Source organism: Pundamilia nyererei, unplaced genomic scaffold, assembly GCF_000239375.1.
Source record: "Pundamilia nyererei isolate P.nyererei 1_Seehausen unplaced genomic scaffold, PunNye1.0 scaffold00014, whole genome shotgun sequence".
Taxonomy (NCBI): domain Eukaryota; kingdom Metazoa; phylum Chordata; class Actinopteri; order Cichliformes; family Cichlidae; genus Pundamilia; species Pundamilia nyererei.
The window spans coordinates 3,979,867-4,007,413 of NW_005187415.1; the positions used below are offsets into that span (position 1 = coordinate 3,979,867).

General features: G+C 40.7%; 4 protein-coding genes across 5 annotated transcripts in view; 2 read left to right on the forward strand and 2 right to left on the reverse strand.

The window, feature by feature from the left end:
* Positions 1–1,456, reverse strand: part of akr1b1.1 (aldo-keto reductase family 1, member B1 (aldose reductase), tandem duplicate 1) — a 4,098-nt gene extending 2,642 nt beyond the window's left edge. The window contains exons 1-3 of the mRNA XM_005725199.1: positions 1,335–1,456; positions 698–865; positions 176–292 (exon numbers count right to left, since the gene is read on the reverse strand). Of these exons, the coding sequence (XP_005725256.1) occupies positions 176–292; positions 698–865; positions 1,335–1,400 (351 nt within the window). The 5' untranslated portion in view covers positions 1,401–1,456. The remainder of the gene's footprint in view (positions 1–175; positions 293–697; positions 866–1,334) is intronic.
* A 6,059-nt stretch (positions 1,457–7,515) lies between these two features.
* Positions 7,516–10,047, reverse strand: LOC102193810 (dnaJ homolog subfamily B member 9). The gene is made up of 3 exons (XM_005725200.2): positions 9,873–10,047; positions 9,342–9,583; positions 7,516–9,054 (listed from the first exon to the last, which is right to left on the reverse strand). The coding sequence occupies exons 2-3, from the start codon at positions 9,556–9,558 to the stop codon at positions 8,591–8,593; spliced, it is 681 nt and encodes a 226-aa protein (XP_005725257.1). The 5' UTR covers positions 9,559–9,583; positions 9,873–10,047; the 3' UTR covers positions 7,516–8,590.
* A 488-nt stretch (positions 10,048–10,535) lies between these two features.
* LOC102194094 (THAP domain-containing protein 5) lies at positions 10,536–12,310 on the forward strand. The gene is made up of 3 exons (XM_005725201.1): positions 10,536–10,732; positions 10,938–11,124; positions 11,485–12,310. Exons 1-3 carry the CDS (start codon positions 10,647–10,649, stop codon positions 12,187–12,189), a joined length of 978 nt encoding a protein of 325 aa, XP_005725258.1. The 5' UTR covers positions 10,536–10,646; the 3' UTR covers positions 12,190–12,310.
* Positions 12,311–16,969: 4,659 nt separating this feature from the next.
* Positions 16,970–27,298, forward strand: pnpla8 (patatin-like phospholipase domain containing 8). Of its 2 annotated transcripts, none has more exons than XM_005725203.2 (10): positions 16,970–17,229; positions 19,108–20,146; positions 21,176–21,325; positions 21,423–21,574; positions 21,756–21,850; positions 21,964–22,135; positions 22,291–22,348; positions 22,520–22,714; positions 25,735–25,930; positions 26,066–27,298. In XM_005725203.2, exons 2-10 carry the CDS (start codon positions 19,250–19,252, stop codon positions 26,338–26,340), a joined length of 2,190 nt encoding a protein of 729 aa, XP_005725260.1. In that variant the 5' UTR covers positions 16,970–17,229; positions 19,108–19,249; the 3' UTR covers positions 26,341–27,298. The 2 variants fall into 2 exon arrangements, with proteins under 2 accessions (XP_005725260.1, XP_005725259.1); XM_005725202.2 differs by having other exon boundaries at positions 16,970–17,181.
* Positions 27,299–27,547: the final 249 nt, after the last annotated feature.

The following is a 27,547-nucleotide window of genomic DNA, read 5'->3' on the forward strand; positions in this document are numbered from 1 at the left end:
TTCTAGTCCCTGTCAGGACTCTTGCTGCAGCATTTTGGATTAGCTGAAGGCTTTTCAGCGAGTGTTTTGGACATCCTGATAATAATGAATTGCAGTTCATTATAAACACTATTATATCACAGAGATTTTAGAGAAAGTTAACTGTATTGTAAGGACTGGACAGAAGTTTCCAGACCTTGGTCCCCATTGGGAAATGCATGAGGTAAAGATCCAGGTAGTCCAGCTTCAGGTCCTTGAGAGTCTTCTCACAAGCAGTTCTCACCAGAGATGGAAAGTGAAAGGTGCACCATAACTAGGAAAAATAAGCAGGAGTTTTACAAACAAGGTGTCTCATTTCCCCCAACGCTGTAAACATGTTATAGTATGACCATTGTACCCTCATTGTTTCCTTATGCAACTAACAACATAACTACTATAAAGGTACTGCTGCTTAGCTGCTCCTTTATTTCCAGAGTGGTTGCTTTTGATTCAGCTTAGATACCCTTCCTGACACAACCCTTCCACCGACCCTTGGAACCAGCACTAGGAATTCACTAGCTTGTGTCTTTATCCCATCTCAGCTGGGGATCTTTCATGTAAAGGGATTACCATGGTGTGGAAAGCCACATGCCTCAGGTTGTCTTCCAAAGCCACTGCTTTGGAAGACAACCTGAGATAATAAAATGGTTTATTTTTATTGGCTCTCTCTAAAGCTCACCTTGCTCACAATGAATAGGTCTTCCCTCTTTACCACTCCATGATCAATCATTGCATGGATTCCAGCTCCAACTTCTTCTTCATTCTGATACACATAAGCGCCATCTATGTGTCTGTAGCCACAACTTATGGCGACTTTCACGGCCTCAGTCACTTTTCCTGGTTCTGACTGCACAGGTAAGGTGATAGAAAAACATGGAATGAATAAAGCAAGTGAGAATCGCAAGAAGGCAAGCAGTTTGTGACCGCTGCGCTGTTATGGTAAAATGATGTTGGAATAAAGACCAAAAAGGACAAGATAAGTACTGCTGGAGTTATTGGACTGTTTAATTCATTCATGCATACCAGTGACATCGCGTCACGTAGGATTAGCCTCTACAATCCAGTTTATTTTACTTTAGTTGCACTATGTAAATAACATGTTACTTTGGTTTCTTTTGTAACCAGACTCTATCAGCAAGATAGGGAATTTGTTATATAAAAACAAATTAAATATAAATAGTACAGATAACATAGACGAGTGAAACCAGTGAAAAATAATGAGAGTAGCAGAAATATTCATTGAAAAGTAGGGTGAGCATGGACAGATTAGCAGTCTCCCACAGAGCTAGTTTAAAACAAAAAAATCTAAGACTTACCCTCCAGGTGCCCAGACCCACTATTGGCATCTTTGCTCCATTGTTAAGTGTAACTGCAGGTATCATCTTAGTAGCTTTGAAGTAACCTTCTCAACCTAGTCGGAACACTCACTGTTTGAATGTGCTGACTCATGCTACTATATACTCTCTCTAGTAGTAGGAGGAGACCGTCTCTTACATAATCATAATATCAGTGAAACAGGAGGGCTTTCAATGGGCCCCGCTTGTCTTACACACAGTGCAGAAATATTCTGTTAGGTGTACATAAATGTTTTTAACGGGTAGTTCTATAATTTCCACAATTTGGATAATGTGGAAAATTTGAAAGTAATGTCTTTATTCAGTCTGAGCATAATTCTGAAAAGCTGCAAACAAAATTATTGTGTTACTGAAACTGACATTTGACTGCATCTCACTTTAAATTGGTAACCTCTTATATGTGTAAACATAAATCCGCAGACAAAGTAAAATGACATTTTTTAATTGACACTTACCATTGATACCTCTTACAACGATGCAGCAATAGATGACTCCTCTAGAGTTTACAAAAAATATGCGATGGCCAAACATGTCTGTGACATCAATTAGTGTATAGTCACTAAAACGTTCACAACCATATACAGTGCTGTAAACTTGTCAGAATCGAGGCAGTAAGCAGTCTCAGTTGTGTCAAGAGTTTACAGGAAAGTGAAACGTTAGTATACAACCATCACAGGAACGCAAAGTATTGTAAATAAGATTATGCAATTTGATAAAGTTTCTATTAGCACGGCTTGCGATTTTAGGTCAGTCTGAATGAATTAATCCCCCCTCAAAAATAATCTTTGAACACAGGACGCAGAGGAGAAGAGACAGCAACGTGTGTTAATTAAAAAGCTTCAGCGGAAGATTGCTGCAGGATTTATTCAGCAAACCAAGGTTAGGAAAGCCTTTCAAAATATATGCTCCCAAGACCAAAAATCTGTCAGAACTCACTTACTATAAACTAGTGGGAAACACACACAAAAGAAAATTTTTCTTTTTCGGACTGAGTTGGGTTTACAGCAGTAGGATAGTGAAGCAGTAACTTTTTGTTGACTAAAGGCCTGTTCTGTCAAGGTGAAGACGTTGTAAATATAAGTGCGTTTATTGAGATGTTGGTGCATGTTATCTTCAGAAGGCAAAAGATAACATGTGATTCAGCACTCTGTTCTCAGAACAAAATGCTGAATCATGCAGTGAATATTACTTCAGCAACACACTGAAAACTACAGCTGCAGATTCAATGATATGTTAAACGTGACATGTCAAAATGGAAATATGTCTAAATGCAGATGTTCTCACAAAGATCACAACGTTAATGATAAAAACTTTAAAAACTTTTTTCTGCTCATTAGAGTTAATATAGATATACAGTCCTCCTCTTTGTCAGGAACAGTTTGTTCTTATGGGTGCTTGACCCTGTTTAGCTGAATTCCAAAAGAATAACTATGTTATGTAACTGGAAGGTCACCGGTTCGATCCCTGGGCTCTTTGTTCTGGTCGTTGTGTCCTTGGGCAAGACACTTCACCTACCGCCTACTGGTGTTGGCCAGAAGCGCCGATGGCACGATATGGCAGCCTCGTTTCTGTCAGTCTGCTCCAGGGCAGCTGTGGCTACAACTGTAGCTGCCTCCAGCAGTGTGTGTGAGAGTGAATGAATAGTGGAAGGATATATATAAATGCAATCCATTATTATCCTGATAATATGTATGTTTTTATCAGTTGCGTTAAAAATGTAGACACAATCTATGTATATATATTTTCACAATTTTTTGTTTTCAAACTGATTTTGATTATGACTTCTCTTTTACACCAAACTTCCTTCAAGGAGATAAAAGTTAGGCCCAAGGTTTTCTTTCCAAAGCACCAGATCTAAATCTACTCGATTACCTTTTGAATGTGGTGGAACAAGACAAATCGCACAGACAAATCTGCAGCAATTGTGCGATGATATCATGTCAATATGGACCAAAATTTCTGAGGAATGTTTTCAGGACATTGCTGAAATTGATGCCATAAAGAATACCAGAAAAATATGTGTGTGTCCTCAGCGGCCACACCGAAGATGTGAACAAGTGGGTGAAAATTTTATCTGACAGACAACTCACCCAAGCAAAGCAAAAGGGTTGAACTTTGCTGTGACACCAAGACAAATCCCGCTAGTGGAACTGATCACAGTCACAGAAACAGCAATTCAAAATAACAACATTGCAGATGTGGAAGCAGAGCAACTACAGATGAAGGTTTCAGCCTGTCCCAGCAATGCAAAGGTTGCGGTGATGATACAGCAATGCAGGAGGAGGAGAAGAAAGCACTCACATCGCTTAATAATGAGAACAGCAATACCATCCGTCCAGCAGACAAGGGTAAGTGCACAGTTTTGCTAAACCAGAAAGATTATTGTGAGAAAATTTTGTCACTGCTCAGTGACTCAGTGACTCACTCTTGCGTTAGTACCTACTTGAATTGACTCACCACGGACGGACGGTGAGGCAAGAATATACCTGCTGCTCAGTCTGTGGCTTTTCGTCAGACGCTGGGAGCACGGAGTTTGGTGGGGTTTTTCTCCCGTTGCCCGATTTCAAAAAAGGTGGTTTTGATTTCCATGAACAAGCCGAGTTGGCAAAACTACAGATATTCTGTGCTTATGTAGAAGTACAGATACTACTGTTAAAAACTACTCCAGTAAAAGTTGAAGTACTGAGTCAAATTCTTTACTTAAGTAAAAATAGAACTGTACAAGCTCTGAAATGCACTCAAAGTAAGAAAGTAAAAAGTAGCTCTTTGGAGGATGTTTCTATTTGTGTGCAAAGCTATATGAACCTTGTGTTATATTATTGTGTTATATTAACATAATGATAAAATAATATTAATAGATGGGAATACAAACGTTCAGTCTAACTTTTTTAAAATTCTAATTATACTCAGCTTGAATCTGAAGGGGAAAAAAAGGAAAATATATCTATTTTCTGTTGCCTACATTGTAGAGGATGACTTTGCCTCAAAACAGGAAAATGTGTACAGTAAAGTGGGATTCAGCAGGTGGGGGAACCCTAAAATTGGTTGTAATCGCTGAGTGTGGAGGGGGAAAAAAATCATAACTGACAATAATTTCTATTGAGAACTTCAGGAGACTTTCAGACTAGTGTACAGGCTGTGATCAACTGACCTGCTGCTCTTTGTGGATTTACACAACGTAATTAAACCAGATGTCAGCAGATATTTCATGAGTTGTCCTGCTGATTCCATCCTCCACTGACAGCAAGCATTGTTTCTGCTGCCTTTTTTCTAGATGGTATAAATTTGGTATGAAGGTGCAATTCAGTCAATGAATCTAAGCATCATCAGCTGAGGTTCATATGAATGTCTGCTACACTTGATGCAACCTTACTCTGACCATGAACGACAGTCACTGGGCACCAGTCGCACATTGTTCTTTACTTTAGAACCATCACAGTGCAGCGAATTAACCTGTTTATCCTGCACTAACCTGTTTATTTTCATGCAGCTTTTAAATAGCAGTTAGTCTACCTCGATTTGTTTTACAGCACATTTCACAATATGAAAAAAACATAATGTTGAATGTACAGACCGAATATCTGATTTAAAAACATGAGGAATTACATGTAAGCTTTACATTTACAGTTTATCAAATACCACTAAACAGTCCTTACATTTAAATCCAATCTCTCTTCTTTCTCTCATGTCTTTCTTATCTTTCTCCATCTCTGAGTAAAGTTAGCCCTCTTTCTTTTCTCTCCTGTGAAACACAGCAACTGGACCTTTAGCTAGCAACACACTGTGTGACAGACTGCCCACAAACAGTTTGTGTTTGCTAATGTTTGTTAGGCTGATAGATACCTTGCATTTGAAACTACCTGCCACTTTTTTTTAAGCCACTCCCTTTATGTTTGCTCCTCTTCAGTAAGGCTAGCTAGATCCTGAAGTACCGCATCTTATAGACACCTGCAGTCATTCTGGTGTTGTGTCAAGCAAGCAAGAAAGAAGGAAAGGAAGAAGATTAATACACGAACAGGACTGCCTTTCATGTTACAGTTTAGTCTCAAATCGCTTTGATGCCTGAAAGCTGGCAATGACAAAACTTCCCTCAAATGCATTAAAGCTAAAGTAATGAGTCTGTTTTGAAAATGTAAGGAGAAGAAAGCACAGATATTTGTTAAAACATGTAGGGAGTAAAAGTGGTCAGGAAAAACAACTACCTTTACCGGAAATTTGTACCTAAGTATAGTAAGGAAGTATTTGTAGGAGTCAAGGAGGCCACTTACATCGAAAGGGAAATACCATCTCTGAAATAGATATTAAACGCTTGAGTATTTTGCATAAAAAAATAATATGTATTTAATGTGAGATGGCTTCATGCCCAACTAGCAGAGCCTGCCCTACAATTTAACCAAACCAGTTACCTCATTTGTATCACAGTGTTATATGTGTGTTGTCATAAAAGACAAGATAACAAATGCTTTATTAGAGCTTTATAAAGAAATCTGCAGTGTCATGCTAGCTCTGTGACGCTGCAGATTTGCAAGACCATGGTGTGCTGGATCTCTAACCTTATTCAAATTTATGAAAAATATGATGGCCATCAGGATTACTTGTTAACCAGTGTTTATTACTTATTAGCCAACCTTACCACCACAGAGCTCTCTGCTAATACACATGCTCACTTCATTTTTTTTTTCCAAATGGAGACGTTAAGGGGATTGCTATGCCACAGTCTTTTTTCTTCTACTTTCTCTCTTGTTGTTTTTAATATTTTATTTTATTATCTTGTGGTTGGATCTCATGAGCATTCGGTTTTAATGCTTTAACCCTCCTGCTATGTTTGTTTCTCAGGTACAGCAATTAAGTTAAGCTTTTGCTTTGTACTTGAGGAAAACCCACTAAATGACATAGAGAAATTGTAGGAAAATGGTTTGCCATTTCATGAAATGAAATAATTATGTTATTTATTGCTGTGCTGGATAAACAGTGGGTAAAAATATGGAATTAAGCCAACTTTAGATTTCAAGATTGAAAGATAAAACAGGGAGGGGATTTAAGGAGAGGAGATGCAGTTAGAGTCATAAGTATTTTGACAACAGCAGATTTTTTTGAAAATATAGTCTCTCAGTGGATTATGAGAGAAATTCAAACTTTGACTTTATTTAAAAGTGTTTAATAAAAGTATTGTATTGAGTGTATAGGTGTTACAGATACCCCTCTGTGAATCGCTGCCTTATCGTGGTGGAGGGGTTTGTGTGTCCCAGAGATCCCAGGAGCTATGCTGTCAGAGTGATTTTGCACCCTGGTAGGGTCTCCCATGGAAAATTAGAACTGGGTGAGGGAGCAGACAAAGAGTGTTTCAAAAGACCCCTATGAGTATACGATCAAGGGAACGGTTCACCCTTCTTGTAATGCATTATAGCCCAAATTTTAATAAAAAGCATTACCTAGGTTTCTAACCCACCATGTTGTTATTTTTGTCAAGGTTGCCTCTGTGTCACCTGATAAGCCAATGAATGTTGCAGATTGCGCTCAAAACACTTTTCCTGCTTTAAGAAAGTATGACCTCTACTGGAAGTAGGCAAGAATTGCTTATCAGGTAAAATGCTGGCAAAACTGAAAGTGGGTTACTTGTGTATTTTGGTAACTGGGTGACCCAAATAAGTAAAATTGGGGGGTGGGTTATGAAGCATGCATTTGAACCCTTAAAAAGAGCGTGAAAAACTGTCTTTCAGTCAAATCAACTATTAAGTTTCACATAAGAATCATCCAATGTGCAGTTGTGTTGTGTTATGTAAATATCCTTGAGTGGATCTCTCACTTACTGTACAAAACTGCTACAGTCTGTTTATCTGAGACTGTATAACACGTATGCATGTAAAACAGTGTGCAGAAGCCAGTGCAGCAACTTGCACTTTGTGGCTTCACACATCAAGCAGCTTCTCCTTTTAGTTGCATCTCATCTCATGAGACCACATGACACGGAACTTATTCTACATTTGCATTGGTGTGTGCTTCACATGCAAATATAATTCATATTTTATAATCAGAATACAATCATAAACAATAAAGCACATTAATAACAAAGACCAATTACACAAGTGCATTACTGCCTCCCTCCTTTCCCAATTCAGTTAAACACAAGCACAAACTTTCCTCTAATATATATTTTTTTATTCATTCTCCAAACATTTTGCAACCAATTGATATTCAAGACACTCACGCACGCATTCAAAGTGCAGACATTAGACAATGACATTTACACAGCACGGTCTATAGAAGATAGGCAACATGAAGAGCAAAGGTGCTAAATATTGCACATTATGATCAGTTTAGGGAATCTTAACTTGTCAGACCACTCAGTTTGACTGGCAGATGAGCCTGGGCGGTTTTTGTGATAGCTGGTCCAAATGAAAAAACAAAACAACAAACAAACAAACAAACAAAAAACAAACAAACAGCCAAGCAATCACGCATGCAAACACCTCCGCCGACTTTGCCTGTGGCCAAGTCTGCCAGTTTTTGTCATAGGACTGATGTTAATTTCCAACCCTGACTGAGTAAAAGGTAGATGCAACTCTGTTGGAAGAGGAAAAAAACCCAACAACAACCAAAAAAAAAACTAAACGAGGTAACAGTTGATAATGGCCAAACTGTACACATTCCAGGTGAATGTAGTGCATCCACAAATGCAGTTAGAAGAATTGATTGTTAATGTATCCTTTCACCAAGATAAAGAAAAAAAAAAAGGGGGGGTTGTCAGGAAACCAAATGTGCAAAACCTGCAAGTCTTGGTTTTGGATGAGAAAAAGGTTTCTATTGATGAGATAAAATAAAATATGGCCTATATAGCTGCAGAGTTATGGTTTCCCATTTTCACAAATGTGAATTCTAACGCATCTAATTGCTTCACTGCTCAAGAGAAAAGTACTCTTTTTAAACTAAGCATAGGCCATGCCTGAGAATCAGATTGTAAACATAACGAACCTGGAAAGCGAGGTGATAGGGAGGTATCTGACAGATCTTAAGACTTATTACTATGCTATAATAATAATATGAATGAGTTATTGCTTGGAAGCAGCCATTTTTCAGGCTAGCTTAGATATTTGTTCATACAGGAAATTACATGCAATTACAAAAAGCCACACAAAGCCACTCTGTTTCACCAAGTGATAAATTAGCTTTCAATTCCAAAAACCACAAAGAACCCCCCCCCCACTATCCAGCCTGTCTTAAGAGCAGTCAGTGAAGGTGGTCACCATGTTCCCCCTACGCTGCGTCACTGTCCTGCAGTGTTGCTTCCCTGAGCCCTGAAATCTGTTCTCAGTCCTGGAGCTGTGCGTGTGAAAGGAAAACATCTTCTCCAAGTCCTCAAACATATCATCAAATAGTCCTCCGCCAAAGCTGCCCTGCTGAAACTGCCTCCTGTGCCCATTCATGGCCTCTCGATGAGCCTGGAAGTGGCTGTCAAAGTGTCTCTTGTGGTGGGAATTAGAGTGGGAGTGAAAGTGGTGTTGGTGGTGTTGTTGTTGTTGACCAAAAGAGTCAAAGTCTTTGAAAATGTCATCAAAGTTGAATGACTTGAAGTGCTGGTTAAAGTCGTAGTCTCCTCCTCTCTGGCCCTCCCCTGATGAAGCACTATGTCCAAACTGGTCATACTCTTGCCTCTTCTTATCATCCGATAAGGTTTCATATGCTGGAGGACACAAATATATATAAAAGATTAAATTCATTAGGAAATAAGTTACAAAAAGCACAGAATGGGGCGTGTAACCCTTTAGCCGTTACCATAGTGTGCAATTACGTCAACAAAAACAAGGAAAGGTGCGACTGCTGGGGCAGATCCTCCCCTTTAAGTCCACTCTAACATCAGAATCCTTAAAAACAAACTTTTAAGTAGCAACTACTTTGCTTTTAGGTCTCTAGATCAACTGTATGAGGACTTATTCCCAACAATACAGACTGACATAATGTGTAACTTACCCTCTGCTATTTCTCTGAACTTGGCTTCAGCGTCTGGCCCCTTGTTTCGGTCAGGATGGTACTTCAGGGCCAGCTTGTGGAAGGCCTTCTTGATCTGCCGCTCGGTAGCATCTCTCGGCACCCCCAGTATGTCGTAGTAGTCCCTTTTGGCCAGAATGAACTCTGAGATGAGCAGAATATGCACTGCTAGCAGCAACGTCGACTGCGCTGTGGCCATACTGGTGGTTTAGACACCTTTCCGTCTGTGAGAACAGCATTTAGACAACTGTGTTAAAAACGTTTCACACAATTCTGAAACACTTCTGAAGCCTTAAAAGGATAAAATTGTTACCGTTTTGTCAAATGATACAAGCAATTATTAACTTTCGAGCGAGTCTGAAGGCAGAAGGCGTCGCAAACAAGAAAAATGACAACTTTTACTGGAAAAGAGGAGTAACTAGTTTGACCTTTTAAAAGCTTGTAAATTATACCCTATAAAGAGCCACCGGCGGCAGCTAAGTTAAAGTAGCTAAGTTAAAACTGAGAGCTTACCTGTATACAAGGTAACAAACAGCCCGGGGATACTGGTGTTAATCGCCGGAGGTTCCAGCTCAGCTGATGTGAAACGAAAGCTAACAGTTGTTGTCTAGCTGCATTCCTGAGCCGTAACACCACGACTCGCAACGCCATTGGTGGGTTTCCGAACACAGTGATTCAGACCGTTGTGATTGGTGGAAAATATGCGCACGTGGAAGATTTAAGGCCAGGGCGGAACGTAGGTATAGGTAACGCAAGAAAATAATCTGCTCATCTTTTCCGCCTTTGCTTTTCTATTCAATTTTGACGTAATCGATTTAGCAGAATTAGAATACTTAAATAATCCGAGGGTTGGGGAAAACGGAAGCATTGAAAGTCAATAGTAAATTTAAATGAAAGATTTCAAAGATTAAAACGTCGATTGTACTTTATAGACAAATGCCATAACACCTATACAGGTTTTGCCATCGGTACATTTTTTTATTTAGCGCGTGCGTTATTATTTTGTAGGTTTTTATTTAATACAAATAATGAAAATAAGAATTTTATTTTAAAAAAGTTATATCCTCATAGGGAATCTTAATTTCAATGCAAATATTTCTAATAAGTGATGACGTGAAAGAGCCAGTAAAAAAGAAAATAAATGCTGTACACGTCACTTCCGTTACGAGGGCCACAAACCGGATATAATCATCTACAAGCTGGTTTGTGGGGGTTTTTTTTCTTTTTTTCTAATTGTATCCTCGAACGGGTCTCGCCGATGTGTTTTCATGTAGTCTGACTACAGATATGCCACGCTACTGCGCTGTGAGAGTTTGCAGAAACCGTGGGGGGACTGCATCAAGACAAGACAACAAGAGAATCAGCTTCTACCCGTATGTTTTTGTTGTTTTAGTTAATCTGTAACGTGTTGCTTGGCTTAATTGGTGAAAGATGTCACTTGCAGGAGGTGCAAAAAGGATGTCACCTAAGTATATCATAGCGCTTGCTTGTAATGACACGAGGGTAGTGTTGGGCTAATCCAAATCACACTCCAGTGCTTAGAGTTAAAGCTCTCTATTATCGGTCTATCTCTCAAAGGTTTCCTTTGCAAGACAAGTCCAGGCTTCAGAAATGGGTGAGCAACATGAAGAGGGAGCAGTGGACCCCTAGTAGACATCAGTATCTGTGCAGTGAGCACTTTACAGCGGACTGCTTCGATATTCGATGGGGAATCCGGTACCTGAAGAATACAGCCATCCCCACCATTTTTCCTTCTAGTGAAGATGTATGTATCTTGCAGCATTTAGAAAACATCAAGCTCAGAATACAATTTTAGCTTCTTAATAACTTCTTAAACTTTGAGTATAAAGCGTGGTCTTGTGGAGTTAAGCCTGTATTTATATATATATATTTGTATATATTAGTACTATGTTATAACAGTGACTGCAAGGAAAAGAGGTAGTGAAGGCAGGTGAGTTTAAATACCTGGGGTCAACCAATCAAAACAAGAGACAGGGTACAAGAGTGGTGACGAAGAGAGTGCAGGCAAGGATTTAAGCAGTTTCTTACCACGCGTTTGTTGCGCCAAAACTTGTTGATTTTCTGTTAATTCCCATTAATGAAGACCTTTTATCTTTTATTCCAGGACGATGAGAAGAAAACGACAAACCTGAAAAGAAGCCTCAAGGCTAAAACCAACATTTCACTCGGTGATCCTGAGCTTGCAACATTCGACTCTCCTGCCAGTAAAAAAAGGCCACTCATTTTGAGCAAAACAGGCAGAAAGTCCCAGTCAGCAGTGATAAACAATATGTCTGGGGAGCGCACAGAGATGGTATTTGAACCTGCAGTGTTGGACTCTCATTTAGAACGTTCTGAGATACAGACTGCTGCTTGTGAGAAACCACTTGATGGTGAAACGGCAGCACAGTCTCCAAGCAGGGAACTCTGTTCTGAAGAGCAGGCCGAGTCCGCTGTGACTGTATTGTGCTGTGAGCCAGGTTCATTCTCTGATGCAGGGGCAAACATGGATGGAGATGCATTCCAGGCAGTGCTGGGTCAGGCTTTTAGCTTTGTCCCCATGGAACTGGTCAAGGACAAAACCACAGGCTGTTTTTTAGCAGAGAGTGGACTCACTGATGAAGAGAAGGTTTCTGTTTTTGAGCATTCGTACTGCAGACCGGATACTGACAAAGATGAGCTCTGGAGGAAGATCTTGAGTTTGCACGCAAAGATCTTAGAACTGGATCGCAGGGAGGAGAGCACGGTGGCTAAGATCCGTGCCCTGGAGAACGAGGTAGCCCTCCTGAAGAGGGATGGTGCTGTTTTTAAAGAGAAGCAGAAAGTTTAAAAGAGTGTATATCATCTGTGCTGGTCTGAATTTTTACAAGATGGAACGAGATGTTAATATATTCTTACAGTTAATTTGCTTTTGTAGACATGTTGCAAATGCTTTCATACAAACCTTACACAAAGCACACCAGAAGACGCTGCGCTTCAGTCATGTGTCTGCTGGATTCCTTAATGCTGACCTGAATTTATGCGTACACACATAATAAAGTCAGACCAGCCTCAGACCATGCATATCCTCAAAGGATGAAGCCATGGCTGTTTTAGACAATTTAAACACAATTTCTAACAAAATAATATAGCAAATACCTAAAAAAAAAAAAGAAATGACAATAATAACAATGTAGTATATATTCATGTATTCATTTACAGTTTTAAAAATGTATAAAACTATAACACAGAAATAAGTGTAATGCATTCTAATGAAGAAAACACAAAATATGTTTTACATAACACAAAAATGGGGATACCTTATCACACCTGTGATCATATCCCAGCTTTAAGTGGTTAAAATGGGGGACAGATAACAATAATAATAATAATAATAATAATAATAGTAAATAAGCATGGCATTGATGTGCTTTCATCATTGGTCCATTTATTGCGTCTTTAACATCAAACCTTTGTACTTCTGTCTGAACAGAAGCTTATATGATGTGGGTTTTTTCTCCTCTTTTTTAACCATTACGACTGCTGTGCAAACACAGAATTCATGTTCAGTAAGCTCACAGCTTTCTCCACCATACACATCACCGTCTCTCCACGCATTCCTATATAGAGAAATGTGGGGTGGAACAATGTGGCACATGCCTGTTGGGTTATTATCAGTATAGTGATGAGGAAAACTGGCTGGTGTCCATGTTTGATTGAATGAATGAAAGAAGGCCATTGTGCCTCATTTTATCCAGCTCAGTGTTCTACAAAACGGTTCCCTGCTTCTGTTATTACACACGTGTATCAGATCATCTTTAAGGTTCCACCTGCTGGAGCTGGATTACAGCTTCTCAGTGCTTTGTTACAGTGCATAATTATTATTATTATTATTACGGGATGCAGTGCAGAAGTTTTAGGAACCTAAGATGTGGTATCTGAACGGACGCAAATTCTGCAACATGACTGCAATCCAGAGACATAAAGAACAAGAGCCCTGCAGCAGATACATCTGAGGTGCTGCAAAAGAGCTGGGGCAACTTCTCTGAGATGCTTGGAACAGCCTTTCTGCTGAGAAGCTTGAAAAACTGTGAAAGTTTTCCTGTTCTTGCTGTTTCAAAGTTGGCCACGCCAAAAATGCATTACTGCACTTTATATAAGTTTACTAAATAAAAACTATTATTTGTGAGAATGTTTAGTGCCTAAGACTTGTGCACAGTAATTTTCTACTCTATCTTGTGATCAGTTTTAACTTTCTAACTTATTAATGGTTATTTGACTGCTGCCCTATGCAGCGTTGTTGCATTTCACTGTGTGGTCTGTCGGCAGCTTCCTTTGTTATACTCAGTTTGCTGCACAAGATTTAAGTGGTTTACATTTAATGTACTGGTGTGCTGCTTAAGTGCTACATGTTATACAATTAGTCATTTAATTGTGTTTTGTTTTAAGACTGAATTAATATAAATAGAACTGGACAAACTGTGATACCTTGATGTGCTGCTGGTAAATTCTCTCCATTTTAACTCTGTTGTATCAGTGCATTCATTCATTTTTTTTTAGTTTTTTTCTTCAAACATTTAGTCTGCAAAAAGAGTATTGAGTGAACATTGATGCAGGTGTATTGTGATGATGGCAAACTAAGCATATGATTCAGTTTTCATGCAGGGGCATTTTTTGTGCAGTGTAGATTCAAGTGACAAGGGTCAGGTGACCACAAGTCTAGATTTTCTGGGTTTGAAATTGAGCTGAAGACTACTCACAATGTGTTCATTTGTTTTTCTCCTCATGTTTTGAAAATGATGGTGATCCAGCTTAAGTATATCTCTTTGTGCTTCAGCTCCACCTGCTGGAGAAAGAAAATCATCATCGCTGTCTTTACACGATGCTTTACACAATAGCTGGCACCTATTTAAGCACAAATTGCTGTTGTTGCCTTTATGCCTCTCAAACTGGAATTGAAATAATGCTGCTGTGCATTTTCAGTATTGGGATACTGCTATATATCTCAGAGATATCTCAGCTTTCTTCTTCTTTGGTGGATCACAGTAAAAAGTGTTTTAAGTCATTCTTACAGCCTGCTTTAGCCTAAACTAGTAAAAGTCTGAAGAGGTACTTCAAGCCAGGTGTTTTACTTTCATCCAGCCATCCATCAATCCATTATTTTAATACCTATCCAGATTCAGGTACCACGGGCAGCAGTCTAAGCAAAGACATTACCACCCAGGCATTCCCAGGTCAGTCTAGAGACACTGACGCATTCCCAAGTCAGTTTAGAGACATTTAGGCGTTTCCAAGTCAGTTTAAAGACACCCAGGCGTTTCCAGTCCAGTCTATAGACAGCTAGGTGTTACCAAGCCAGAAATTCCTCACCTAGGAGTCGTCCAGGAGGCATTCTAGTCAGATGCCTGAATCACCTAAGCTGTCTCCTTTCTATATGGAGGAGTGGCGGCTCTACTCTGAGCCCGTCCCAGGTGACCAAGCTCCTCATGCTGTCTTTAAGTGAGACTCCAGACACCCTTTGGAGGAAGCACATTTCCAACACTCGCGGGCTTTCTCTTTTTTTGAAAAACGAAAAACACTCAAAAAGAAACAAAGGCAGACAGAGAGAGTTGTCTATAACGCTACAAAAGCTGTGCAAAAACAACAGTTACACATCTTTTGAGATATTATATATGTTATCAATATTCTTTTTTTAAACATCAGGATTATCCGCAGCATCATGACAAGTGAACTCTGTCCACGCTGTTCTTTTGAGATTAAAATGATAAAAGATTATAAAAGATATATCTAAAACTTATATCTAAGTTTATTTGAACACTGACTTTTTAAGTGTCAGCGAACCTGTGTGTGAAGTTCTTAAAACTTCTGTTTTAAGATGAAAATAATCATTTAAAAATGTCAGAGTCTCTTTAAAATGTGCAGGTCGATTGTTTTGTGTTTGACCTTGTAATATCTGCTATGACTAGGGAGATTTTAAAGGTTGTGCCCATATCCTTCGCAGACCTTGGAAACTCAGCGTGCAGATAAGCGTCTCTCATAGGTCCAGACTTTTTGCATTTGTGATTTAGATGAGCAACAACTAGACAAATAGGATAAGCTATTGCTTTTTGGCTGTCCTGCTACTCAAACGGCATCTTGTAAATTTGTTGTTGCTTAAAACAACCGTTTACTGTATGCCAAAATGACCTTCAAGCTACTGAAAAAAAGTACTAAATACCACATATCTTTGTCTTAAAAAGGCTAGGTTTTGATGCAGTGACTTGTACTAAGAGCTACTGAAGTAGTCATGCATATGGCTTGGTGGTAGTTTCCCTGGTATAATCAAAAAACAGCTGACATATAGACTGAGGATAATAGAAAAGTGAGATTGAATAAGAATAGCAGTAGATTATTGCCCCAAAATTAATGAATATAGATGCCTTATTGTCAAATAGACCCCCCAAAAAATCCTGCGAACAGAGTTTTTTTCCTGCTTATGTTTTAACAGAAGGGGTTCTTCAGTCTAAAAGTTATAAGTCTAAAAGTGTTTACTGTGAAACCATCCATATTGGAATGAGCAATAGTGCCATGTCGTGACCAGATCAGTAACATTACCTCAATTTGGAAAGATAATTTAAACCAAGCATTAATAAGAGCATGAGATAACACAACCTTAATGACTTAACAGAGATTCATCACATTGACTGAACCAAACATATTAAGTGAAAAAAATATTAACTGTAGAAAAAGAATTAATTGTTAAAGAACACAAAAAAACATTTATTTGAAATTTCTTGTGAGACATTTAAAGAGACATCACTTATATCTCAGTCAAAGGGCAGGGGGGCTGTCAAGAAGCCATTCTTAATGAAGGGAAACAGAGACATAAGGCTGATGTATGCCAAATTACACAAGAAGCTTCATATGGGGTTGCCACAGCAGATGGATCCATAGATTTTTATACCAGGTGTCTTTAATGATGCAGTCCACCCTGACATTGTGCTCAGTCTTGTACCAAAGTGTTATATGTCATGTGTTAAATATATTTGTTAACTACTAGGCTATTGATCCACTATCCTACACATAAAAAACCCAACAAATGTGACATTTTTGGTTCAAATCTTTGTCTGTATGTACAGAAGAGATGGTGGAGGCTATGTCATAGTTTAGAGACACACGGGTGTTCCATTAGTTTTACCAAAATGAATGAAATAATGGACACAGAAAAGTAAAGATCATCAAAAGATTTTGATCCACCGTGCAATACCACCTGGAAAGTATCTGACTTTTTTCAACAAGACAATGATCCCAAACCTGTTTCCCTGTGCTCTCTTTTACTTTCCTCTTTTCTTTCTTCTTTTCTCTTTCCCCCACTTCCCAATTGTGCACGACAGACCCTACCTGAGCCTGATTCTGTCAGGAAGACATCTCTTCTTGTTAAAATGGAGTTCTTCCCTCCACAGTCGCAAAGTGCTTGATTATTGGATTTTTTTCTCTAATACTGCAGGGCCTTTACCTTACAATATAAAGAGATGACTCTTGTTGTGTTTTGCCACCATAGCACAGTAAAGAGGGTTTTGTTGAAAAGGAACTTCCCCCTTACTCTTTGTTGTCATTTTAGAAATGAAAACCTGTGGCTCTCAAAGGATTTCAAGATTTTAACTGATGTTGTAACGCTCCTCTTATCTCCTTATTCCTAATGTGTTTTTACTGACCTCTAGTGGCACACCTAAACCACTGCAGGGGAAACGGTCCGCTGAACTATGCCCACATGCGTAACTTCCTCTCCTCTTCCTGTTTATTTTTTTCTAAGGTACCATCCTCATACTGAATGAAACACTCCAGGAGCTCTGGGTTCCAGAAGGTGAGGAGACGATCTGCTCATGTTGCTATCACCAATAGTGTTAGAAAGGTAGGTGTTTTATGTTCACTAGTATTGCTGTCAGGTACCAGCGGGGTCACATGTTTACGTTTAGACGTCTGTTTAGTAAGCTAGCTTTCAGAAATCATGGGTCAGGTGCTTATTCCTTCACATAAGCGTGTTATATAAAATAAGAAGCTTTCTAGTCACTAATACGTTTGAATTGGTTCTGCTAACGCCTAGCGCCAAAACAAACTGTACAAAGCGGACCCAGAGAACAGATAATGGTCGTTATTTAGCCTTTTTTGTGTTTCGAAGTATGTGTGGTGGGGTGCTAATGAAGTTTAAAAGCACACTCACAGTGCAGAGCTAACACCCAGGAACTTAAGGAGCGATATTTTTATCTGCTGGGTTTAAAGGTCTACCATTCGTTGGAGCAAAGTCTTGTTCTCTATAACGTCCACCAGCCACTTCTCTCTAAACCTGGTCCTCCCCGGTGTGTGCACCAGTTTGTTTGACTCCACTATGAAGCTGACTTCCACTGGTAGAGTTTGAGGTTTAACCTTCGATACATCCACGACGAAGTAGACGCTAGCTGTCCCCCGAATTGGCTTCCTCGGTGTTGGGGTGCTGAATCGGGCCCGGTAGTGGTGGAAGGTCCGGTGCTCCTCCTCGGTTGAGCAGACAAAGTCCACACTGTACAGCCAGCAAGAGGGGAGCTCCCACGTTTTAATGTAAGCCCCAATCTGCTTTCCCCCGACATTCACTGTGAAGTCCTTGCAGGCAGCCCATGGGATATCATCCATCTCAGCCTTCTCAGTGCGGTGGTGTCGGTCCAGCAGGGTTTTTACAAGCTGAGCTGACTCTGTTGTTAGGTTCATTGTTGTCCCCCTTTTTAACAGTATCTTGATGAAAGTTGCGGTCATTTGTATTGTTTGTTGGACTGTTTCTATAGTTACCGGTCAGACGGCGGCCTCTGTTGGCCAAATTTACAATGGCAAGCAAGTTAACCAATATCTGTCACGGTCTGTTGGGCACCTGCAGGTCTCAGACAGCGGCTCCTCCTCCTTTAGGCGGAGTCCGGTTGCCCCTCCCGGGCTGACCACCTGTGAGCAATCGTGCCAGCGGTATATCAGACCTGCGCTCTCAACCCCTCATCGCCTGAGTATCTGCTATTCCCATTGATAGCACCCGGAGTGGAGATCTTGTTCCCCTCGCTCCCATCCTCTTGGACCGGGGCCGCCAGCTGCTTACACAACGTGGCCTGCCGGCCCACCGCTCACCTGCCTGCCTCCCCACGCCTCGACCGCTTCCGGATTTTCCGCTCCACCTGTCCCCTCCATCTGAAACCAATGCCCCCGGCCCCTGCCTAGTCCTGTTTCTACCTCCCCGCTGTCCCCGCTGTCAGCTGTCTCCTAGAGGTGTCTAGGTCGCCCTCATTATCCCTGACGAACCCTACGCGCCACTAGTGTGGTGGCGTCGCTTTATGTTTTGCCTTTGTTTTCATGTGGGCGGAATAAATCATTTGTTTTCAGTCACCTCGCTTCCGGATTGGTTTCTGCGCCTGTGTCCATCCCTGTTCCCTCGTGCCGCTGGGCCGTGACAAATATCTCCCTGAGCTTCTGTTTGGGATGTTTTTGTTTGTTTTCTGATTTCACCTAGCTGTTCGGAATTAGTTTGAACTGATAAATAAAAGAAAAGCACTATATTTGAACTGAGAACATTTTTTTAAAGTATTTCCTCATATCCATCCTATAAGGTATATTTTAGCATAAAACAAAGTCACTGATTTACAGTGTTTAAAACACTTTATTAAGTGCAAAAAAGCCCAAATTTAAGGTTTCCATATGAGGACACTGGGTTTCCGGCTGATATACAAGTGTTCCTCTTTATATAATTTCCTTTTTATCTCTGTTTTTATCTTTACAGGTAGTGTGTTGCAAGCAGCGAACAATAAACTCATGGCAGAAAGCCTCCCAGAATGCTGCTGAATTTGCCAGAAGCTATCGCCTCATCTGTTTGCTTGAGGAAAGTATTTCTCTCCTGCCATCCCCAGTGAAACAGGAGACGTATGTCACGGATTAGGATCACACTTGACAGTGTTACCAAGGCAGTAGGTGGCACAGACTTCATCTCCAAGTTCTCCCGGCTCAAGGCGGGGGGCGGCGGTGGCACAGCTGAGAGCACCCACGCAGAAAAGTCTCGGGTAAAAGCCGAGACAGTAGCCTCAAAGGCTTCACTACCTGAAACTACAATGAAAGTAGAAGATGAAGGTGAGGAGACAGATAAGGAGCAGCGGCAGATTACAGAGAAGCCCTTTGTTTCCACAAAGAAGTCCATGTCCACTTTGGATTCAGCAGCAAGTGTTTCTGCCCCGTCCTCTAATGTGGCAAAACAAACTATGCAGCTGCTTCAGCCGGCAGCTCTGTCTACCAACATGGATGAGACCTACAAAACGCTGGCCAACCACATTGACGCTTATTTCGGACCCAGCACAGAAGGAGAAATTGGCGAGAGCAGGCAGCAGCAGCACATAGAAGGGGGCGATCATGTTGCTGGACCAGTTCCTCCGTTTTCCTCTCAGAAGAAGGGGGACCACATTCCTGTTTTGTCCCCAGTAGGAAAAAGTGTTGAGGCGCCAGCTAAAATTCCTGCCTCTGCCTCTTCTCCTTCGCCTAGTCCTCCAGTAGAGGCTCCTTCTGCCGAAAGCGAAGCTGTGGCGACGGCCTCCCCTAGAAAAGGCTTCACTCATTATCTGTCCTACCCACGGCCCAGTGTTCAGGCTTTTGTCGGTAGCTACATCGCACCACTGGTCCCCAAATTTAGAAGCGATTCCAAAAAAATGGCAGACACGTCTTCAGATGTTGCCGTGGATGATGCCACTCCAGAGAAGGAAGAAGTAAAGACGGAGAGTGAGGAAGAGAAAGCCGACAAAGCAAAGCAAGAGCTGCTAACTCAAAGGGAAAAGGTGAGGTGTTAAATGTGATGCTAATGACCGATCCATGCTTCAGAGCTTTGATTCACATTCACAAGCAAAACAGAACAGGAGAGGAGAAGCAGTACAATGAAAAATTTAAATAAAAGCTAATGCCAAAAACATAGATGAAATGTATTTACACTTTCTTCAGTAAATTAAAATAAGATGGAATTATTCTGGAGAGACGAGATCCTGTCAGAACTAAATAAGTCACGTAGAAAAATTAAGTTTGGAAGTGATCCAATCAGAAGGAATCTTCTTACTTTCCTTTGTGCACATTTGATTTGTCCATCGTAATTTTTTTTTTGAGAACAGGACAAAACATCAACACTTGTGAGGAAGAGAAGAGCAGGTATATGGTCACATTTCTAATTTTATGTCAAGGGAAATTAAAATGCTTTATGAACTGTGTATGAACTAAAATTAGACTAAATCTAAAAGAATCCCAATGACTAAGCTATGACCTTTTAGACTATGACTAAAAGATTATGACTAAAACTAAATCTATATTAACACTAGTTCTAAGAAATGAAGATTACACCATGTGGGAAATATGCATCGGTGTGTACTGCTCCCTTTACTGTCTAATGAAGCTGGCAGTTAAGGACACGTGAGGCAACTGTTTCTCAAACTAGAGATCTCTCATAGTCACGTGACTGGATCTTCCTCTTCTCCTCCTCCTGTTCTCCTTTCATACCGGTTACAATTAGATCACCTCGTTGTGTGAAGGGAGTAGAATGAACTCATCCTTTCCTGCATGTAATAACCTTTTATTTCAAACCCACAAAGGCTGCCCCTCCACATGTCGAACTACCCATAATTATTGCTTCAGCTCCCAGATATATAAAAATGTATGAGGTAGCGCAGCGTGTCTTTGGGCATGGAAGGGATGGTTGATAATCCCCCAAAAATGTTATAAATGATGAGCTCTACTATTTGTCATTGTCATTTAACACATATCCAAACAGTTTCCACATTATTTTTGACCTTTGCTTTATTTTGTCTGCGTTTGTTACCTAGATAATAGCCAGGGTGAGCGTAGACAACAGGACCAGAGCTCTGGTGAAAGGGCTGCAGGCCGTCACCGACGTCAAACTCCTCACTGCTCGAGTGGAGGAGCTTAGCAGCCATCTCCTGGAATTCCCAGAGACTCGAGTTGTGGCCATCAAGGTTAGTGCTGTTTGTAATTTCAACTTGTTCTTGTAACATGTGGGTTGCATGGTCATTAAAGTCATTCATTTTCTGTGTTTACTATTGTGACTGATAGGAGAAAGCGCTGCCCTGCCTTCTACGACTGCGCCAGGCCAGAGATCTTCCTCTTCAGGCTGCTGTGAGAGAAGCGTTGGCCCTGACTGGCTACACCGAACCAGTCAAAGGCAGAGGAATTAGAGTCCTGTCCATAGATGGAGGGGGAACAAGGTGCGGCTTTTGGAAAAAAAGACAGACACCCAGATTATATTAAACTAATACAGAGTACAAATCTACTGCACATGAATGTAAATGAAACAAACTTTTTAAACACGGTGATCAACAGACATCAGTCTGTCTAAAGTAAAAGTGTTGCGGACACAGACTGAAATATATTGTTAAACTGTTCCAGGGGGTTGCTGGCCCTGCAGACTCTCCATAAGTTGCAGGACCTCACAGGGAAACCAGTCCACCAGCTCTTTGATTACATCTGCGGGGTCAGCACAGGTATGGTGTTGCCACCTCTCTCTTGTCGGTCTGTTATAAGCTTAATCCATCATTTATCTCATCGATTAAAGGATTTTAGGTGTCAGCTGTCCTCACTTGTTCCTTTCCATTAGGTGCCATTCTGGCTTTCATGCTGGGGATTTTCCAGGTCCCCCTGGAAGAGTGCGAGAAGATGTACCGGGAGCTGGGCTCGGATGTGTTCAAACAGAATGTGATCGTTGGAACAATGAAGATGGGCTGGAGTCATGCTTTCTATGACAGTGAAATGTGGGAGAACATCCTCAAGTTAGTCTGCAACGCTCTTTCATGGCTTATTTAAAAAAAAAAAAAAAGGTCTATTTGTACACTTTTTGCATTCTTTCTTTCCTCTCTTCAGTCCTCAGCTTCAAAGACACCAGGATAGTCTAGAGTATTTGTATGTAATTTTGTGTTTTCTTTAGAGAACGGATGGGTGATGGACGTATGATCAAGAGTGCCAGGGATCCCCACTGCCCAAAAGTAAGTGTTTGAGTGCACACCCATGGGATTTTGTTTAACATCTTAATATTTCTAATGTGCCTGTTTAGTTTCATTTTTCTCTTCTCATTGTTTATACCGCAGAGGACTTAGGACTTGAAGGGTTTCATGAAACTGATTTCAAAATTAAAAAGTTCTTTTCATGCCCACTAGGTGTCAGCAGTGAGCACTATTGTGAATAGAGGTCTTCCTCTGAAGGCATATGTGTTCAGGAACTATCGACTCATGCCAGGAGTGAGATCTCACTACCTTGGAGACTGCAAACACAAGATGTGGCAGGGTATCAGGGCCTCGTCTGCCGCTCCGGGCTACTTTCAGGAATTTGTTCTGGGAAAAGACCTTCATCAGGTACAACATGAATGTGAGACAACTGGGAGATGTTTGACTGTTCGGTTTATTCAGTTTATTTATTTAGTTTTAACTTAAATTTAAGTCTGAACTGAACTCATCTTGTCCATCCACTCATGCTGCTAACTGCTTTTCCACTTCACTAACTAAATCGCAATATATTAATTTAGTTATTGTGTCTTGGTTTCAGTTGACCTCCACATTTTCAAAACCATAAAAATAATTTTCTGTCACAAATTAAGCCTAGAATTAAGCCACGTCTTTAAGAGGTTTGCTTTCCAGGAAATCTACCAATGCGCTTCTGCCACGATGCTGCTTTTTTAAGGGACCAGTGCCAAGGACACAGGCACTGCGTGCAACAGCAGTGGCAGTTTTATTTACATAGAGCATTTTATTACCCATAAACTAAGCTGCAGTGCATCGTGTGTGTTTGTGCATCAAGGATATATGTGCAGATTTGTTCCACTATTTCAAACTCACAACCTTGGAACAGCCCCATAATTGGCTCTTCCTCTTTTCTGGCTGTCAAGAGCCTGAAGGACAGAGGGGAAAGTCAACAGAATGGGGTGGCGGTACAGAGAAAGAGAGTCCTCAGACCTGGTCTGTGACCTTAAACATCAATGGTATCCTCCGTTTTACACCTCGAGAGGCCTTCCTCGAGGGAAATTGCAAAAGTTTCTGATTCCCTATGAAAGAGAATAGTTTAAAGGAACCGTGTCTGTGTGGAGCCTATTCCAGTTGTCACAGAGCGAAAGGAAGGGTAACACCCGGGACAACCCGACAAGCATGTGGGAGGCGAACCCATACGAGCAAAGTGAGAACATGCAGACTCTACAGAGATCATCAGTCAGCCCGTAATATTGCCCAATATGTCATTTAGGTTCTAGTTTGGATTCTTGTCAGATGTATTGTTTTTTTTTTCTCATTTTAAAAACTGATTGCTTTTAATGTATTAGGTGGGGCTTAGACGGTGGCCCTGAGAGTTCAAATGTGCTGCAATTTAAGAAAACACACTGGTATTTTGCTGTACTGCTGTAATAAATCTGGAAGTTGCCCAGAAAGACTAATATTAAAGTGTTATTTTGAAGTGGTATTATTAGGGCAGGATATCTTTAGATGATCTTACAGGCAGCAATTATCCTCAAGGCTTAGCTTCATTTTGATAACCTACTTAAGCAAAATTAGCCTTGTCCCTTCTTCTCTCCCCTGCCATTTTCTAATACAGTAGACCTTGTAGAACCCCCCTTTTGTGTTTGTTTTTTTTTTTTTTTCCAATAACAGGTCATAATCTCCACCTCTGGTCTACATAAGCCTTGATACTTGTAGACGTTATTGGTTTAGAACCAAAGGCCTGCTCATTGTTTGCCCAGAGAGCTTTTTTTGTGGCACTATCCCAGCAAACGTGCTCTAATCTTTAGTTAACAAAAGCTAAACTGTCTGCTGCTTTCTCTCCATTTATTAACAAGGCAAATATGACATGGCTGTAATCTCCCTTTCTATCCAACACAATTACAGTTACATTTCTGTTTGCATGTATAATGTGTGTGTGTGTGTGTGTGTGTGTGTGTGTGTGTTTCTGTTTGCACATTTCTCTCCTCACTTACACCTCTGCAGAAAGTATCTGTTTCCCATGCACTGGGCTGACAGCAGGGATGGAAAGACACAGACTGAGAGAGTTATGTGCGTTGTTCTCCAAATTCCTCTTGGAACCAAATAGTGTTTCATCAACATTTTGAGCTACCCTCGCCACCCACTGATCTCACTCCTACTCTAGTTTTCAGCACTTGCAGCGGTATTTCTCAGGAGAGTTCTGCCACTGCAAGGGATTAAAAAAAACACATGAACACATTCAAGTCAATTGTTTTTTACATCATACAGCATTACTAAGGAGTTTCTTGCAGTCACTGAGATCAGAGGGGTTCTGAATGTCATTTAGTGTCAGAGTCAAGAGGAATCTGTGTGGTTTGTCTCAGCATTGCAGCTTATAGTATACGAATATATATGAATTGCTTACATCTTTGTCTTAACAGTCACACAATCAGGCTTAAAATGACACTTTTAATGTTTTATTGTACCATAAGAACGCCTTGAGAGCAGAGCAGACCCATTAAGATCAACACTTACTGTGGTCTAATGTAATGTGCGGATAAGTGAAGAGCAGAAGAAAAGATTTTTGTTACCAGGAGCTTTCTGCTTTTGTTTGTTGTCCTGGTGCTACTGACCCGTTACAGCCTACGGTCACTCTGAAGAGTGAAACAGGGAACTCTCATCAGATGACACTTTGAGTCTGATATAAATGTGCATCCTAAAATGATTTCTAAGTCTTTTATGCTGGTTATGTATCCTTACAAACTAAACTACTGCATTAGTTTCATTGCTTTTCTGTTGCCCCACCACCTGTAGAAGAGTGGAAATAACCTTTTCCCACTTCTGTGCGGGGCAAGATGGAGTGCCACACTCTCACACTATTTAATTCAGCCAAAAGCACTTCAGTGCTTGGTTTAAATTCAGAACTGAACTTGGTGAAAGGCTGACAAAGAGCAGAAGCAGCAAAACAGTTCAGACAGCCATTGAGCTGGATTATTCTTTTTTCTTTTCTTTTTTTTTTCTCTGTTCATGATTCTGTCAAGAATCTGTTAACACTATTTAGTAAAAATGCACACCAAATGGGTAGTGCAAAAGCAATGGGATAATACAAGAAAGTTGTAAGATTAAAATCCTGAAACGCACTGTGATTTACCAGTGAAGCTACATTTGTACTGTAGGTCATTTCTGTCCAAATGATCCAAATGCAACTTATTTTTGAGGGCAGATAAAACCACTGTTTTCCGAGCTTGTTTACTTCGTTTTCCAGCACAGCACATCTCTCGCCCAAAGCTGTGTAGCTCCAGGACAGCCTGTCCACTTCACCTCATTTGTCCTCAACATGCTGTCACAACAGATATATTTAAGCTAAAGGACACATACCAAAAAATCTTTCTCTGCACAATAAAAACATGGCAGCCTTTCTTCCTGTCTAGGATGGAGGACTCCTAATCAACAACCCCACAGCTCTGGCCATTCATGAGTGTAAGTGTCTGTGGCCAAACACACCCCTGCAGTGCGTGCTGTCTCTGGGCACCGGGCGATACGAGACAGCGGGCAAGAATAGCACAACCTACACAAGCCTCAAGACCAAACTGGCTCACGTCATCAGCAGTGCCACAGATACAGAGGGTAGGACCACACAAAATGTTGTTTATCAGTGTTTGACATCCCACAAGCAGTTATTTCTAAACGAAAGGTTAGAGGTGGTGTGATGAAAACCAGTATTGGACAAAACAAAAACATGTCCCTCCATCCTTATTTCAGAAGTACACACCATGCTGGATGCTCTCCTGCCCCCGGACACCTACTTCCGTTTCAACGCCTACATGAGCGAGGACATCCAGTTGAATGAGAACCGTGTAGAGAAGCTGAACTTCCTCAAGAGCGAGGGCGAGCGCTACCTCGAGCGCAACGAGGCCAAGCTGAGGAAGGCGGCTAGCGTCCTGGGCCAGGAGAAGAGCGCCATGCAGCGACTGGCCGAGTGGGCCAAGCTCAAGGCCGACATGTACGAAGGTTTCCCCTTCGTCTCCAAGCTCTAGCCTGGTAGCAGTGTGACCCTAGGGGTTTGTTTTTTAAGGTACAAAGACACAGAGAGGGAGGCAAATAGACCCCCAATGGAATCAATGTTGTGGAAAAGATGCATACTAGGAGACAGTTTGAAGTTAAATGCCAAATGTTTACACTGTTTTACCGCAGCTACCTAACACTAAAAGAAAAGATCCTTTGGTCATATTGATGTTTAATAATTAACAAGTGTAATACAATTTGCTGTTGGTGGGGAAGGATGTGTCTATAGTGGAGACGGAATGTTCTATTAGAACTGAGCAGGTTTTGACATTACAGCGGAAACCTTTACATGACTGAGGGAGGAGGAAAATGTAAGAAAATGCTGGTTTACTGGTTTTTGGGACGCACAAAGATGGGCATGTGATACCTGTTATACACAACAGTTTACCTATGGTTATTGGGTAAAGGAAGTGAGCTTTGTTTTCTTTTTCAGTAACTTGAATACATAAAGATGTAATTAATACATGATTGCACCGTGAGAACATGAGCGTGACTACCTATCTGTAACACTGTACACAAGTTAACACCTCACGCACTTTTTAAAGAGTAATTCTTAGCCTCTCTGTTGAGAATGATGTAAATACATTTTGTGGTAATTATGACATAGGTAATTATGAAGTGTTAGAATTTAACTATTTAAAAAAGTGTGCACATACCGCTACTTTGAATACTGATACTAAAGTAAAAGTAAATGTTGTAATCTGGTAAAAAGCATGTCTATCCCGCTTTAAGCAGCTAGTTGTGGCCCCATGGTTAATATAAAGCTTTTACCTTGAACCTCAATCAAGCCTGATTTCTGTTTCTGCACAATTTATAAACTAAATAGACTTGACATTGTGAGAATCCTTCCTGCCCTGACCCCTTCCTTCATTACTTAGTGGAATGCCAAAAATGAACAAAATGTAATGATATAATAAAATTATACTGTCAAACCACTCTTCCTTCTTGCACAAAGTGTTCTTCACTCACTCAGTCTTTGTGTGTTTACACACTACTTTGAATTTAATCCTTAGTTATTATTAAACCTGACCCTGGTTCTGCCAGAGGTTTCTTCTTCTTTAGAGGGGAGTTTTTCCTTCCCACTGTTGTCACTGTGGGCTCATCTGATAGTTTTGATTTTCTGTATTATTTTAGCATCTTTACCTGTCAGTCATTTATAACATTTGGGTTGTTAGGAAA

What these genes read in the sequence shown, in the direction of transcription:
- pnpla8 (XM_005725203.2), top strand. Translation starts at nt 19,250, where the DNA reads ATGTCACGGATTAGGATCACACTTGACAGTGTTACCAAGGCAGTAGGT. An exon ending in TGCTAACTCAAAGGGAAAAG is followed by an intron (nt 20,147 to 21,175) that starts GTGAGGTGTTAA and finishes TTTGTTACCTAG; the next exon opens with ATAATAGCCAGGGTGAGCGT. An exon ending in ATGTGGGAGAACATCCTCAA is followed by an intron (nt 22,136 to 22,290) that starts GTTAGTCTGCAA and finishes TGTTTTCTTTAG; the next exon opens with AGAACGGATGGGTGATGGAC.
- LOC102194094 (XM_005725201.1), top strand. Translation starts at nt 10,647, where the DNA reads ATGCCACGCTACTGCGCTGTGAGAGTTTGCAGAAACCGTGGGGGGACT. An exon ending in AAGAGAATCAGCTTCTACCC is followed by an intron (nt 10,733 to 10,937) that starts GTATGTTTTTGT and finishes TATCTCTCAAAG; the next exon opens with GTTTCCTTTGCAAGACAAGT. An exon ending in TTTTTCCTTCTAGTGAAGAT is followed by an intron (nt 11,125 to 11,484) that starts GTATGTATCTTG and finishes CTTTTATTCCAG; the next exon opens with GACGATGAGAAGAAAACGAC.
- LOC102193810 (XM_005725200.2), bottom strand. Translation starts at nt 9,558, where the DNA reads ATGGCCACAGCGCAGTCGACGTTGCTGCTAGCAGTGCATATTCTGCTC. An exon ending in GTTCAGAGAAATAGCAGAGG is followed by an intron (nt 9,055 to 9,341) that starts GTAAGTTACACA and finishes TGTGTCCTCCAG; the next exon opens with CATATGAAACCTTATCGGAT.